The sequence below is a fragment of the Trachypithecus francoisi genome, unplaced genomic scaffold, assembly GCF_009764315.1.
Source record: "Trachypithecus francoisi isolate TF-2019V2 unplaced genomic scaffold, Tfra_2.0 Lachesis_group2, whole genome shotgun sequence".
NCBI classification, from domain to species: domain Eukaryota; kingdom Metazoa; phylum Chordata; class Mammalia; order Primates; family Cercopithecidae; genus Trachypithecus; species Trachypithecus francoisi.
Window position 1 is genome coordinate 115,996,538 of NW_022681465.1, and position 16,217 is coordinate 116,012,754.

General features: G+C 54.7%; 1 protein-coding gene across 2 annotated transcripts; it reads left to right on the forward strand.

Moving 5' to 3' along the window:
• The first annotated feature begins 1,761 nt into the window (after positions 1-1,761).
• On the forward strand, positions 1,762-15,965 carry SQSTM1 (sequestosome 1). 2 transcript variants are annotated; one of them, XM_033178523.1, is made up of 8 exons: positions 1,762-2,136; positions 4,052-4,147; positions 4,936-5,165; positions 5,260-5,401; positions 6,184-6,264; positions 14,056-14,270; positions 14,604-14,799; positions 15,729-15,965. In XM_033178523.1, exons 1-8 carry the CDS (start codon positions 1,932-1,934, stop codon positions 15,884-15,886), a joined length of 1,323 nt encoding a protein of 440 aa, XP_033034414.1. In that variant the 5' UTR covers positions 1,762-1,931; the 3' UTR covers positions 15,887-15,965. The 2 variants fall into 2 exon arrangements, with proteins under 2 accessions (XP_033034414.1, XP_033034415.1); XM_033178524.1 differs by lacking the exon at positions 6,184-6,264.
• The last annotated feature ends 252 nt before the right edge of the window (positions 15,966-16,217 follow it).

Sequence of the window (16,217 nt, forward strand, 5' to 3'; positions counted from 1 at the left end):
TTGGCTCCGGCCGCTGCACGCTCTTCCTGCTCAGGGGACTCACAGTGACCCCGGAGCCACTCCCAGCCCAGCCTCCAGGTAAGAGGTCACTGAGATGGGTGGCGGCAGGGGGCCGGGGATCCCCCTATTACGACAACAGTCATGGGACGCTGACTCACTGCCGGCCAGACCACCTGACCTCCGCGGCGGGAGGGAGGGCCCTGCCAGGGGGTTCCCGCCGCGGCTTGTTTACCTCCTGGAGGCCTTGGCCTCGCATGGGGGCAGGGCGGCCGCTGGGGCTACAAGGCGTGCGGGGAAGGGCCACAGCCGGGGTCTCCACCCCAGCTTCCCAAGGACACCCCTTCTGTGCTTCCTTCTCCCCTCCCACCCCGAGTCTCTTCAGCTGCCCCCAGCCCCCGCGGAAACTTCCCACGATCCCAACCCGGGCCCAATGGCGAGAAGGCAAAGGAGCTCCTTCTTGGGGGAGCTCAAAGCTATGTTCCCAGAGCCAGAGGGCTTTCCTTGTGTCCCTCACCCTGCTCAGACCGAGCCATAGCCAGGAGCTGGGGCAGGAAGGCCGGCCCTCGGCGGGGGCCACGTGGCTCTAAGGCGCCTGGGCTGCTGACTCAGCTTGGCCAGCACCTGTCTGTAGGCCGCAGCCTCTGCCAGCATGCCCCTCTGTGTCCCCTGCCCCTGTCTGCAAGGCAGTGGCTCCAGCAGGCCCTGGGGCACTCCCCCTCTGGATGCAGGGAGAGGCCTGAACCCTCTCCACAGAGGGTGCTGCTCTGGGCAGGGCGGAAGACTTGCTCACTTCAGGCTCTCCCGGAAGGATGGTTCACACCTGTGGGCCAGCCCCTGCTGTGCGCGCACCCACACATCACCTTCACACCTGAATGGCCCCATCCAGCCACCCTTCCCTCGGTTTGGGTTTCCCCCGCTGGGACGTTTCTCCAACTCCTGCAAGCCCTGGCCTGAAATGGGATGAGTTGGACCCAGCAGGTTCTGACCTCCTACTCACAGGACCTTGCCTGGGAGGCTCCCGAGGGTGACCACCCGTCCTGCCCCTCTCCTTGCCCCAGTTCTGGCGGACAGGTTACTTTGGTGGCATAAAGTAGAGTTTCTTCATTCCTAGCTGAGGAGACTGTTGCCTGACCCCCTTGGCTGCCCACAAGGCCAACCGACCTGAGCCCCCACAGGGCCATGGGCACTGCCCGCTGAATTGAGGAGCCCATAAGGAGTCGCTTGGGCCACAGTGAACATTTGGCGACCACTGACATTCAGGAGACCTTAGCTGGTCCTCAAGCACCTCTCAACTCCACTCCTATTAAACTGGGAACTTCTCTGGTGCTCAGGCCAGAGTCGGGGTCCGTCCCTCAACCCAGTTAGGGGCCATCAGCGAGGGTGCCACGCGCTGTAAGAGGGCTGCCCCCGCTGGAGGCTGACCATGGCAGGGTCGGAACAGCACCCTGAGAGCCAGCTTGTTCTGACCAGCGGTGCCCACTGGGCGACCTAGCAGCCTCCTGATATGGGGGCTGTGTCAGCTCTCCCTGCACTGGGTACCCCCAACGGAGGATATTGCTGAGTCATGACCAGGCCCAAACCTGGGAGGGGCGAGGGGCTGAACAGTCCCCTGATCCCAGGTGCAGAGGCTGGAGCCCAGGCCTATGTGAGTGCCAGGGCCGGTTTCTTGGGGTCCTTGGTGCACTGGGGCAGTGAAGAGAGGGGTCAGCAATGAGGGGCCGGGAGACCTGGAGCGAAGGGTAGCGGGGAAGGGGTTAGTACTGAAGGGGCCTCTGCAGGGCGGCTCTCGCGCCACGACGCCCGTGGCGGAGGCTGGGAGGGCGCGACAGACTCCGCCCCTCTCGAGGCGGGGCGGGGCCTCCGCGGTCCTACAAAAGCCGCGCGTCAGCCTCGAGCCGGACGGCCAGTTTTTCCGCAGCTCGCCGCTCGCTATGTCGTCCCTCACCGTGAAGGCCTACCTTCTGGGCAAGGAGGACGCGGCGCGCGAGATCCGCCGCTTCAGCTTCTGCTTCAGCCCCGAGCCTGAGGCGGAAGCCGAGGACGCGGCAGGTCCGGGGCCCTGCGAGCGGCTGCTGAGCCGGGTGGCCGCCCTGTTCCCCGCGCTGCGGCCCGGCGGCTTCCAGGCGCACTACCGCGGTGAGCGGGCCGGGCAGGGCGGGGGCGGTGACGCAGGCCGGGCCCGGCCTCCTGCCGCGGGGTGGCTGCCCTCTCGCTTCTCGGCGACGCCTGGTGGGCCGTGAGGGGTCTGCTCTGGCTGCTCCCTGAATGGCGGTGGTCTGCATGGGTCCCCAGTTCGGCCTCGAGTGTCAGCCTGGTGACTGGCGTGGTGACCAAGGCCGGGACCCGCTGTTCAGCGGTGGCTCCTTGGGGCGGTGGAGCCCTGCGGGCCGGGGGCTCGAGCCTGGGAGCGTCAGACCCCCCCCCCCCGCGCTGTTGGGGATTTTGGCCAGGACGCGCCGGGGCGAACTCTCTGGCTCTCCGCGGGAACTGGGTGGTCAGGCGGGCACTCGGGTTACACCGACATCTTGCTGCGCCAGGTGGTGGTTCAGATAATGGCCCGGAGGAGCCCGGGGAGCGCCGGCGGAGGGGAGGGATCGACGCGGGTAAACAAGCGGGGGACTCGGGAGCGCCGCGACAGCGCCTGGGAGGAGGGCACTGATTGCCCGAGGAATGCTCCAGGCTAGGTCGAGTATAGATGTTATCCCATTGGCAAGTGGAGAGAGGGACAAGACGAGAACGTTCTTCAGAAATGTTGGTGTGGGCACAGAAGCCCAGGAACTGTTTCCTGCTGCGCTGGTGTGACCAGTGGCTGCTGGGGGTGGGGTTAGGGAGGTGGCCAAGGCCGGCCCCTGGGACCTGGTAGTGCTAGGACCTCCCTCTGGAGTGCTGCCAGCCTGCCAGGCTCTCTCCTGTTCTTAAAAACAAAATTGTGATTTTGAGCTGTAACTGGCATAAGGGTTCACCCATTTAGTGTACAAGTCAGTGGTTTTCACCATTTTCATAGGTTTGTGAACCATATTCAATCTGAGAGCTTTTCATCACCTTATAAACGCCATACATACCTTTTATCACCCCCATCCACATGCCCCCAGCAACCACTCACCTCCTTTCTGTATCTATCCCTCTTGCAATCCTGGGCATTTCATGTAAATAGAATCATACAATGTAGTCTTCTTTCACTTAGTGTAGTGTGTTCAATGTTGTGGCACACATCAGTACTTCGGTTTTTTTTGGAGGAATAATATTCTGTTGTATGGATGGGCCATGTTTTACCTGTTCATTAGTTGACAGACATTTGGGCTGTTGGCATCTTTGGGTGCCACACCTGTTCCCACAGTGGATGGTGTGGTTTGGTCTGCACGGTTGTGCTTTAAAGCCCTTTGAGCTCACATGTATCTGTCACAACTGCAGACTACATACCAATACATGCTTTTTAGCTTTGTTAGGGAAGGAAGTAGACAGATGCCCTTGTCTCCTTTACCCCCAAGCCACTAGAAGTTTAAGGCCTTTGTGGGGCTGGGCCCCTCAGAAGCAGGTCACAGGCAGGGATCTCCCACAGTTGAAGATGGACATGGACCTGGTCGGATGTGGAATGAGGTGGCACGTTTCTGAAGAGGAAGCTGGCCCGAGTCTAAATAAGTGCAGCAGCCGAAGCTGCTGTTGCCCCTGTGGTCCAGGGCCCTCCACCCCCTGCGTGTGGCTGTGGTCCAGGGCCCTCCACCCCCTGCGTGTGGCTGTGGTCCAGGGCCCTCCACCCCCTGCGTGTGGCTGTGGTCCAGGGCCCTCCACCCCCTGCGTGTGGCTGTGGTCCAGGGCCCTCCACCCCCTGCGTGTGGCTGTGGTCCAGGGCCCAGGTTGGAGCACTCACCTTCCAGGAGGTGCCAGAGCAAGGGGGCAGTCTTGCCTCTCACTCCTGCCCTCCGTGGCTCAAGTAGGTGCTCCAGTTTATAGCCCTGTGAGTGTCCCTTTCATCTGGCCTCAGCCCATTCCAGCAGCTTATGTCCAGCTGAGAACCTCTGGGTGCTTATGTGCTGTCTTTTAAACAATCTAGATGAAGACGGGGACTTGGTTGCCTTTTCCAGTGACGAGGAGTTGACAATGGCCATGTCCTACGTGAAGGATGACATCTTCCGAATCTACATTAAAGGTAAGGAGCTGCTCTGGGGGCTGTCTGAAGCCAGCTCAGCTTGTACTCAGTTCCCTGCTGAGTGAAAAACAGGGCTTGATGTTCCACCAATGAAGAGGTCCGTAATTTGAGGGCTGTTTAAGACAGGGACATAGGCCAGGTGTGGTGGCTCATGCCTGTAATTCCAGCACTTTGGGAGGCCGAGGCAGGCAGATCACCTGAGGTCAGGAGTTTAAGACCTGCCTGGCCAACATGGTGAAACCTTGTCTCTACTAAAGATACAAAAATTAGCTGGGTGTGGTGGTGTGCGCTTCTAGTCCCAGCTACTCAAGAGGCTGAGACCAGAATTGCTTAAACCTGGAGAGCAGAGGTTGCCGCGAGCTGAAATCACACGACTGCACTCCAGCCTAGGCGACAGAGTGAGACTCTGTGTCAAAAAAAAAAAAAAAAAAAGCATACTAAGTGCTGTGCCTGACCTGAGAAAGAGGAGTCCGTGTTCACCCCTAGGGATGGGGTCTGCTGCTGCGGTGCTTGGGTGAAGAGCAAGGCCAAAGCCGTACAGACCGGGCTCCTTGCTGCTGCTCTGCTGCCTGGGCCACAGTTCCCAGGTAACAGACACAGGGACTGGGAACCTCCTAGCAGGTTCTTGGTTGCTCTGCTGCCCTCACCTAAGCAGCTGAATTTTGTGTGGACTCCATGCTGGAGAGGAGGCCCAGGGGCCTTGCTGGCAGTGACAGCCCCACAGTGATGATAGAGGGGGAGCACTTTAGGGGGCCGCACCCTAGCAGCTCTCTCTGCCCTTCCTGTAGAGAAAAAAGAGTGCCGGCGGGACCACCGCCCACCGTGTGCTCAGGAGGCGCCCCGCAACATGGTGCACCCCAATGTGATCTGTGATGGCTGCAACGGGCCCGTGGTAGGAACCCGCTACAAGTGCAGCGTCTGTCCAGACTATGACTTGTGTAGCGTCTGTGAGGGAAAGGGCTTGCACCAGGGCCACACCAAGCTGGCGTTCCCCAGCCCCTTCGGGCACCTGTCTGAGGTGAGCAGGCCCTCCGGGCAGGCCTGGGGTGGGCTCAGGGTGGCAGGAACCTTGACCCGCTCACTGCCTGCCCCTCTGCTAATTCCTTCTCCAGGGCTTCTCGCACAGCCGCTGGCTCCGGAAGCTGAAACATGGGCACTTCGGGTGGCCAGGATGGGAAATGGGCCCACCAGGAAACTGGAGCCCACGTCCTCCTCGTGCAGGGGATGCCCGCCCTGGTCCCACAGCGGAATCAGGTGAGGCTTGCGTTGGAACCGGCTTCTGAATGGTGACAGTAGTCAGGCAGCCTGTGCGCAGAGCCCTTGTGCAAAGCCTGTGTGCAAGGCAAGAATTTAGGATACCTCCCCACCTTCCCGGTGTCCTACAATCGCACAAGAACCCCGCAAAGCGGGGAGTATGCTCTGCATTTCCCAAACAGGGAAACTGAGGTGTGAGTGCCTGAAGCCACAAATTCACCTGCATAGCCCTTCCCACCTCAGGAGGCTGCCCTGTCCAGGTGCCGTGAGGTGCAGGCAGGGAGGCCCTTACAGCCCAGGGTTTTTGATGCACTTTGTTCTCTTTTGTGATGGTTGTCAGGAAGATCAGAGCCAAAGTTTCTCAAGTCCTTTTAAACATAGTTGTAAGTTAAAGACTTACCCTTAGCTTTGCAGTCTAGATTTTTTGGATTCTGATTTTATTAGTTATCACCCTCTGGGACAAAGATGGGATGTTTGCTTGACTTTGAGTAAATATTTACTCAAGGATGTGATCAATATTCACAATGTACTGAGCCTGAGCCTGTGTGGGGTTGCTGAGCACCAGGGTCACAGATGAGGGGGAATGGCGCGCGAGAGTGGAGAGGCTCTTGGTGCAGGGCCAGGGGGTGCAGAGTGGGAGGGAGGAGAGGGGGATGCTGAGTGAGCCCCTGGACGAGGCATCTGGGTTAAAGGTCACCCAGGAACACAGGGACCTTGGCAAGAAGGTGACAGGTATCCAAGGCATTAAAGATATCTTTATTTTATCTTTGTAAAAATCAAAGCTTCTGGTCCGTCGGAGGATCCCAGTGTGAATTTCCTGAAGAACGTGGGGGAGAGTGTGGCAGCTGCCCTTAGCCCTCTGGGTGAGTGCGCCTCCTGCCCAGTGCTTCCCTCACTCAGCCTGCGCTTTATGTCACCTTCACCTGGAATACTGCAGAGAAATGGGAAATTGACATGCCCTTGACACTGGTGAGGATTTGCTGCCTCAAATCAACCTTTACTACATGCTGGACCACAGGCAACTCACGGTTGAATTCCCTGACAGAATTCTCAAACTTTCTACATGGAGTGACGTAGAATCAGCATTTGGTTGGGACAGTCCCAGTAACGGAGGGTCACCAGGGTCTGGTTGTAGGGCTTGCCTGTCACCTCTGACTGCCCTCCTTTGGGTGAACAATAGTCTGCATTTTCCCCTAAGCCAGGCCTTGGGATTTGGACTGTTGAGGACCTGGGCAGTAGTTAGTTGAGATGCTATTTATCTTTTCCTTCTTTTAGTTTACAACCCCCAAACCTTTCCGGTGCTTCTGGGTGCTGGGCCTGCATCAGAGCGGGGAGAACGTGGAGGCAGGTACTCTGGGTGACAGCCAGTTCTGGTGCCTCAGGTTGCACAGTGGGTCTGCTGGGGTGGGTGAACCCCAATGTGTACCCCCAGAGTGGTGCCACCTGACCCCAGGCATGAGCTCAGGCTCTGAGACCCCTCCCCGCTGGGCTTTAGAAAGTGCTAGTGTCTGGCTAAGGGTCTGGGGTGGGTGCTGCAGGGTCAGGCATGTGGCAGTGAGGATCAGTGAATGAAGCCAACTTCTAGTTCAAGATGACGGTGGATCCGTGATGGCAGATGGATCGCTGGGACACTTGCATCTCTCTCTAGAAGAGTGAGCCTGTTTTTGCGACTGCAGTGGCAGGCTGTGTCAGCCTGTCCAAAGGTTGTGTTCAGTGTCTGAGAGAATGCTGCCAGGAGGGACATCCGAACCCTGCCTGCTGCCTCCTGTGGCTACAGGGCATGACTGCCATCTGCTCCAACTCTGCTCATTCCGTTTTTTTTTTTTTTTTTTGAGGTGGAGTCTTGCTCTGTCGCCGAGGCTGGAGTGCAGTGGCGCCATCTCTGCTCACTGCAACCTCCACCTCCTGGGTTCAAGTGATTCCCCTGCTTCAGCCTCCTGGGTAACTAGGATTACAGGTACCTACCACCACGCCCAGCTAATTTTTGTATTTTTTTTAGTAGAGACAGGGTTTCACTACATTGGCCAGACTGGTCTTGAACTCCTGACCTCATGATCCACCTGCCTTGGCCTCCCAAAGTGCTGGGATTACAGGCGTGAGCCACTGTGCCCAGCCTTGCTCATTCCACTTTGAGGCAGCAGTGACATCTTGCCATTGCTGCTGAACAGCCCAAACACATATGGCTTCTGTACTAGAGTTTAGAGGCGAAGTCAGAGACTAGGAAAGAAGAATCGCTATTCTGTTTTTTTTTAATTTGTTTTTTGAGATGGAGTTTTGCCCTTGTCACCCAGGCTGGAGTGCAATGATATGATCTCGGCTTGCTGCAACCTCCGCCTCCTGGGTTCAAACAATTCTCCTGCCTCAGCCTCCAGAGTAGCTGGGATTACAGGTGCCCGCCACCACGCCCGGCTAAGTTTTGTATTTTTAGTAGAGACGGGGGTGTCACTATGTTGGCCAGGCTGGTCTCGAACTCTTGACCTCATGATCCACCCACCTCGGCCTCCCAAAGTGCTGGGATTACAGGTGTGAGCCACCGCACCCAGCCTAGAATCAGTATTCTTAATGCCTTCGAAGGAGGGTAGAACAGTGGAGCACTGAGATCATGATTGAGAGATAGGCTGTGCCTCAATCCTGCAACTCACTGTGGGCATAGTAAAGGTCTGAGAAATTGCAGGTGAATTTGGAGGTATGAACAAGAGTCCTTCACTCAAAGAACAAAGGAGAGACATCCTGGGAAGTCACAAAAGCAAGTGTAGGTTCAGGTAGAGACTTAAAACAGCGCAGATCCCCAGACCTTACCTTTTTTGATTGTGGTAAGTGGGTGTTGGTGGGGCCTGGAATCTGTCTGGGAGGCTGCCCAGGTGCTTGGGGTCACACTGTCTCCAGACCCACCTGTGCTGGTGCAGCATCTCAGAACTGAACTGGATGCCCCACTTGGCACAGACAGGAATCATCTTGCAAGTGCTCAGATGTCTTTGAGCACTAAAAGCTTAAAGGCTTAAAGTGGATAGAATTGCTTTCTCCTAACCAGGGAGGAGCCTGCAGCTCTACAAGCAAGGAAGATTTTAGTAAAATAGACTGAGAGGTTTCAGCTGAGGAGAGCCAGTCACGGAGTGGCTTAGACTGTTACAGAAGTTAGAGCTAGTTTCTTTCCTTTCTTTATGAAGAACTATAAGCCGGATGACTCACAGGTTAACTGCCTAGAAGGGACTGTTCCCAGAGCAGGGCCCAAAGGGGAACGAGTCAACAGCCGCCTCCCAGTGGCAGTGTGTGTGGGGTATGCGGCGGCTTTCATGTGAAGTGCCAAGGCCTTTTGGTGGGGCGGTGAGAACCCGCTGAGGGAGCCACCGCTGAGACCCAGGCTACTCCTGGCTGGGAGGCTGCAGGCCCCGAGATGCAGGACATGAAGCCACAGGGCCCCTCCTGGTCACGGTATCTCTGATAAACACACCCACACGCAGACGCTTTGTGGGGCAGCAGGGCACGAAGCATCGTCCACTTTTTTTTTTTTTTTTAAGTGAAAGCAAGTTTCTTAAGAAAGTAAAGGAATACAAGAATGGCTACTCCATCGGCAGAGTCTTCTTATAAGCCCTGAAATCTCAGGCTTTTATCATCAAGTTGGAGAAATCCTAATTCTGTAATTTCTCTGACCTGTTTACAGACAAGTCTCATCACTCACCCATTTAAAAAGCATGTGGGTGTTGATTGTACTATTCTTTCAACTTTTCTGTTTGTTTCAACCTTTTTTCTTTTTTTTGAGACAGACTTTTGCACTTGTTGCCCAGGTTGGAGTGCAATGGTGCAATCTTGGCTCACTGTAACCTCCACCTCTGGGTTCAAGCGATTCTCATGCCTCAGCCTCCTGAGTAGCTGCGATTACGGGCGTGCGCCACCACACTCAGCTAATTTTGTATTTTTACTAGAGACGGGGTTTCTCCACGTTGGTCAGGCTGGTCTCGAACTCTTGACCTCAGGTGATCCACCTGCCTTGGCCTCCCAAAGTGCTGGGATTACAGGCGTGAGCCACTGTGCCTGGCAGCTTCAACCTTTTCATAATCACACGTTGGGAAGAATAAAGGAGAAAAACAATTTATTTACAGATGGAGGTACTTGTAGTTAAGCCTGCTTTTACCTCTGCTCCCCCCTACACGCTACTGAAATAGCAGGAAAGGGCTGACACAAAAAAGAAAACACCATAGACAAAGTAATAGAGGAAAAGACAAAGATGTGATCAGATTTTGGAAGATGGAAATGGAGGGAGAGGGTGGCAACCTGCTGAGGGAAGCTTCAGAAATCTGTGTGCCAGAACAAGGCATCCTGGTGAGAAGCAAGACCATCTGTTCAGGTACCAGGAAAGGCAAGAGGTGGGAGTGATGGGGGGCAGGAACAAGGGGGGAGGGTTGAAAACCTGTAGGAAGTGTCAGAGACTTCAGGGCCCACTTGACCAGATGACAGCTCTTGCCAACGACTGAAGGAGACCTCATGTTTAATTCCAGGAGCACCTGACCCAGGGAAGCTAGAGACACAGGGCAGGGTGAGGCACCAGCCTGAAACTGGGCCTCCCGAATGAGCAATGGGCCCAGCAGTCAGTTCCCTGGCCAGGCAGGAGATGGGGAGTCCCTGCTGAGGGAGGCTGAATGCCCCCAGAGAAGCATCCTACAGCTCCTGCCTGCCAGGCCCCCAGTCACCCTGCAGAGGAGAAGTTAGTGATGGCGCTGGCCTCACAGAAGGCTCCTGTCAACCTTTTCTTAGTGTTTCAGGGGGATCAGACAGCCTTGGGTCACCAGCCATCTGAGGAAAGGCCCCACACATGGGAGAAAAGGGCTTAAAGGGAAAAGAATGTTAATGCCCTCAGTGAGATACAAAAGAGTATTGTCTGCATGAAAAAGGAACAGGATACTATAAAAAGGATAACAAAGGGGATAGAATAAGAAAGTTCTTGAAATTAAAAAATGTAAATAGAAAAAAAACTTCAAAAGAAGGCTTAGATTCTAATAGTGCCTCAAGGAGATACTCCAAAAACAAAACAGAGATAGAAGGAGAGAAAAGAAAACTAGGCCGGGCGCGGTGGCTGAAGCCTGTAATCCCAGCACTTTGGGAGGCCGAGACGGGCGGATCACGAGGTCAGGAGATCGAGACCATCCTGGCTAATACGGTGAAACCCTGTCTCTACTTAAAAATACAAAAAACTAGCCGGGCGACGAGGCGGGCGCCTGTAGTCCCAGCTACTCGGGAGGCTGAGGCAGGAGAATGGCGTAAACCCGGGAGGCGGAGCTTGCAGTGAGCTGAGATCCGGCCACTGCACTCCAGCCTGGGCGACAGAGCAAGACTCCGTCTCAAAAAAAAAAAAAAAAAAAACTAGTGTAGGAACAAGTCTAGAAGCCCCATATAGGATGAGTAGGAATTCCAGAAAGAACAGAAAACTGAAAGGAGGAAATGAACGTGGAATGCAAGATAGTTTCTTGGCAATGAGGACCTTATCTTCTAGATTGAAAGCGGCCCTGACAATGACTGAGAAAGACCCCACAGCAAAGCTTATCACTGTCAAGTGTCAGAACCCTGAGGATAAAGAGGGGCTTCTAAAACTTTAGGTTATTGTAAATACTTGGGAATACAAAGAGCAAACAATCATGAAAAGTTAGGAGACAATGGAACAACTGATGACTTAAAAAATCAGTTAAGGCTGGGCGCGGTGGCTCAAGCCTGTAGTCCCAGCACTTTGGGATGCCGAGACGGGTGGATCACGAGGTCAGGAGATTGAGACCATCCTGGCTAACACGGTGAAACCCCGTCTCTACTAAAAATACAAAAAACTAGCCGGGCGAGGTGGCGGGCGCCTGTAGTCCCAGCTACTCGGGAGGCTGAGGCAGGAGAATGGCGTGAGCCCGGGAGGCGGAGCTTGCAGTGAGCTGAGATCCGGCCACTGCACTCCAGCCTGGGCGACACAGCGAGACTCCATCTAAAAAAAAAAAAAAAATCAGTTAAAAAGGCTTTTCAGCCTAGAGTTCTCGTTTTTGAAATGGTCTCACTGTCAACTGGGCTGGAGTGCAGTGGTACAGCTGTCTTGACCTCGTGGGCTCAAGTGATCCTTCTGCTTCAGCCTCCCAAGTAGCTGGGACTACAGGCATGTGCCACTGTGCCTATTTTTTTTTTTTTTTTTTTTTTTTTTTGAGACGGAGTCTCGCTCTGCCGCCCAGGCTGGAGTGCAGTGGCCGGATCTCAGCTCACTGCAAGCTCCGCCTCCGGCTTTACGCCATTCTCCTGCCTCAGCCTCCAGAGTAGCTGGGACTACAGGCGCCCGCCACCTCGCCCGGCTAGTTTGTATGTATTTTTTAGTAGAGATGGGGTTTCACCGTGTTAGCCAGGATGGTCTCGATCTCCTGACCTCGTGATCCGCCCATCTCGGCCTCCCAAAGTGCTGGGATCACAGGCTTGAGCCACCCCGCCCAGCCTTTTTTTTTTAATTTTTATTTTTTACGCCCCCCCCCTCCCCACCTGAGTCGGAGTCTTGCTGTCGCCCAGGCTGGAGTGCAGTGGTGTGATTTCAGCTCACTGCAATTTCCACCTCCTGGGTTCAAGCAGTTTTCTGCCTCAGCCTCCCGAGTAGCTGGGATTACAGGCACCCCCCGCCACACCTGGCTATTTTTTATATTTTCAGTAGAGACGGGGTTTCACCATCTTGGCCAGGCTGGTCTTGAACTCCTGACCTTGTGATCCACCTGCCTTGGCCTCCCAAAGTGCCGGGATTACAGGCGTGAGCCACCGCGCCCAGCCTGTGCCCAGCTGTTTAAAAAACTTTTTGTAGAGATGGGGTCTTGCTATGCTGCCCAGGCCTATTTTGAACTGGGCTCGAGAGATCTCCCACGTTCTCCTGAAGTGTTAGGATTACATGCGTGAGCCACTGTGCCTGGTCCAGCTTAGAATTCTATAACCATCTAAAACGATCAAGTATCAGGGCAGAACAAAGTTACTTTCTGGTATACAGTCTTAATTATTTTAACTTTGATTTGAACCACATGAAGAGATAAACCTGAAATGAAGCACAGAGGTGTTAGGAAACAGGGGACCTAATAGGACAGAGGGTGAGAGTAAAGGTGGTCACAGCATTGCAGCAGAGCCTCTGCCCAGAGAGCCGCCAGTCCTGGCTGGAACAGGAGGCTGCACAGCCAGGGACATTCTCTATGGAAAACACCAGAACCAGTGGGGCCTCTGATCCACTTCACTCTCTGAGCAATAGTCTATAGTTTGTAGAAAACTATGGAGATGCTATGGGAGAACATGGGGAAAGTTAGCAAATGAAAAGAGAAGGCAGGTTGGGTGTGGTGGCTCATGTCGGTAATCCAAGCACTTTGGGAGGCCGAGGCGGGCGGATCACCTGAGGTCAAGAGTTCAAGACCAGCCTGGCCAACATGGTGAAACCCCATCTCTACAGTAAAAATATAAAAAATAGCTGGGCATGGTGGCATGTGCCTGTAGTCCCAGCTACTCTGGAGGCTGAGGCAGGAGAATCACTTGTACCCGGTGGGCAGAGGTTGCAGTGAGCCGAGATTGCGGCACTGCACTCCAGCCTGGGCGACAGAGCGAGACTCCGTCTAAAAAAAAAAAAAAAAAGCCATCATCAGTGGTAGGAAAACAAAAAGCTATCCAAGGAAATAGTCCGCTCCTCGACCCAGCAAAGAACATTTAGATAGAGGTACTAGCTGAAACACTGAATGTTCTTTTAACAAAAAACTGAGTCTTGGAAAGGGTAGTGGAAGGAGGCAGATACTGGTCTAGAGTAGGAAATGCACAGATGTGAACTCGATCATCAGGTGAGAGCAGCATGAGCTGAAAGGGTGCAGGGAGGCTTTGGGGAGTGGGATGGGAGCAGAGTGTGCACCACAGCCTTTGACAACTGGTGACTCTAAGCTGTGGGTATGGAGACTTTTGACACTATTTAATTTCAAAAATAGCGCAGGTGATTATTCCCTGTCCTTGGTGAGTTACGTGAGCCTGGAAGTGTGCAGGCTCCCTGTGCTGCCATGTCGGGCCCCACGCCTCGCCTGCATGGCCTGTGCACTCCCTGAGCAGAGCCCCAGCGTTTAGGTGTGTTATGTGTCATCACACAAAGCCTCTATGTGCAAGTGTCATGAGGTACACAGCCTTCCATCACTGTGGCTGGAGGTGCCTGCCACATGCAGTATTGGCTCCCCCTGTACTTAGGGCCTGGCCCTACCTGCTGTGTAGCCCATATCCTGCAAGGTTAGGAAAAACAAGGTCTCCCTTGACTTTCTGGCTTAGAAGCTGACCTTAGATGCTTGCTGAGGTTAATGTTTTACTGAATTGGAGAAAGAGAAAGCTCCAGTATCACGGGCACACCGAGAATGTTTCCAGAAGCCACAGAGATTTGTAGCTGGGATATTGGGAGAAGCCTCGGACTCACAGGTTTGCATCGTCTAGTCCCATACTGACTGTGTGATTCCGGGGTTGAGCTGAGTAGGAGAACCTAGCCCCTGCATCCACACGCTGAGTGCCACCATCCAGACCCTCACCTGCGTGTGGGGACTGAACGTGTGAGATCTTCGTGAGTCTGTAGTCCCCACGGGCCAAGCTCCTGCTCGCAGGTGCCTCCTTGGGGGAGCTTCACAGCTTTCTCTTTCCTCCTTGGCCTCTAGGCATCGAAGTTGATATTGATGTGGAGCACGGAGGGAAAAGAAGCCGCCTGACCCCTGTCTCTCCAGAGAGTTCCAGCACAGAGGAGAAGAACAGCTCACAGCCAAGCAGCTGCTGCTCTGACCCCAGCAAGCCGGGTGGGAATGTTGAGGGCGCCACGCAATCTTTGGCAGAGCAAATGAGAAAGATCGCCTTGGAGTCCGAGGGGCGGCCTGAGGCAAGCCTGTGCCCCTCCCACCAGCTGGGACCAGCCTAGCGATTTGTAGCTGCGCCTCCGCCTCATCCTCAGCACCTATGCAGCCACTTATGAAACCCGAGGGAGCTGCTGCTGTTGCAGTGATGTCTGTGCCATTTAAGTCACTCTGGGAACCTGCTAGAACTTTGTAGTTACTTGGTCTTTGTGAGTGGCTCCCTGTTGCCCGTAGCCCCCTGCAGCCTTAAACACGTGTGTGCGTGCACGCTCCCCGACTGGTTGCCAGGAGTCAGTGCCATGGTCAGGCTTGGCCTGTTGCGCGTGTCTCCTGTGTGCTCATGGTGAGTTTTGTTCCAGGAACAGATGGAGTCTGATAACTGTTCAGGAGGAGACGATGACTGGACCCATTTGTCTTCAAAAGAAGTGGACCCGTCCACAGGTGAACTCCAGTCCCTACAGATGCCAGAATCCGAAGGGCCAAGCTCTCTGGACCCCTCCCAGGAGGGACCCACAGGGCTGAAGGAAGCTGCCTTGTACCCGCATCTCCCACCAGGCAAGTGAACCAAGAGTTTTGTATTTATTCCTACCTTTCCCTTCAGAGCATCCTGCCCCCTTCTGATTTCAGCGACACAAACAGAAGGATGGGACGTTCTCCACTGCAGGGCTTGTCTGTAGGTGTGGGAGGTTAGGAGTTGGTTTTGTCCTCTTATGTCTACCCTGAGCAATAGTGAGTAAGCTCTGCTAATGCAGGGGTTCTAAAAATGTTTTTCTTTAAGCAAACTCCAGAGCCAGGAATATTAATTGTGGGAGTTTCTAAAACTTAACATGCAGACCAGGAATTAAGGCAGGTGTGACACAGACAGGGCAGCACTGGGTGTGTCCCTACTACTCACACTGGGCTCAGACCTCTTCAGTGTCTCCTCAGGGAGTGCTGGTCTGAGAGTGGGGGTCATAGCCAAGATCCCTGTAGGAGCCAGGCAGAAGACACCGTTGAAGTGGATGGTGTGGAAGGCAGCAGTGCGGGGGGGGGGGGGGGGGCAGCTGACAGAGACTCCTCATTGTCACACTGCAGCCGTGTGTAAACCAAGGTCTGTGTGCACAACCTGCTGTGCGCTGCCAGTGTGTCTTCTCTGCCTTAGGGCAGGGGATGGCGAGCTGTGGTCTATGGGCCAAGAGTAGTTCTTGTATTTTTCAATCAAAAGATGTGACAGTTAGATGAGATGCGTGTTTCAGTGTCCAGCGACAGTTTTGTTTACACACCACCTGGCTGCCTGTGTCACAGTGGCAGAGCTGAGCAGTGTGAAAAACACTGGTTGGCCCTTTACAGGGAAAGCAGGTCCACTGTGGCCGGTGAGGGCCAGAGCTCCGGGCACTCGGACACTGGCAGGCCCTGGTCCCGCTGGCCAAGGCAGGAGGGTGTGTGTTTCCGGTCACTCACAGGGCTCAGCACCACTCCTCATGGCTTCCTTACTGTTTTGGCAGAGGCTGACCCGCGGCTGATTGAGTCCCTCTCCCAGATGCTGTCCATGGGCTTCTCTGACGAAGGCGGCTGGCTCACCAGGCTCCTGCAGACCAAGAATTATGACATCGGGGCGGCTCTGGACACCATCCAGTATTCAAAGCATTCCCCGCCATTATGACCGCTTTTGCCCATCTCTTCTGTGTCCCCCTCTTCTGTCTCGTAGCTGTTAAGCTAGTGTAGAATTGCAGGTCTCTGTACAGGCCAGTTTCTCTGCCTTCTTCCAGGATCCAGGGGATCAGGGGTCGGTGCAAGAAGCCATTTAGGACAGCAAAACAAGTGACATGAGGCGAGGGTCCCCGTGTGTGTGTGTGTGTGTGTGTGTGTGGTGTGTGTGTGTGTGTGGTGTGTGTGGTGTGTGTGGTGTGGTGTGTGTGTGTGTGGTGTGTGTGGTGTGTGTGGTGTGTGTGTGTGTGTGAGATGTCTGAGAAACAAGACCAGTCTCCTGGGTG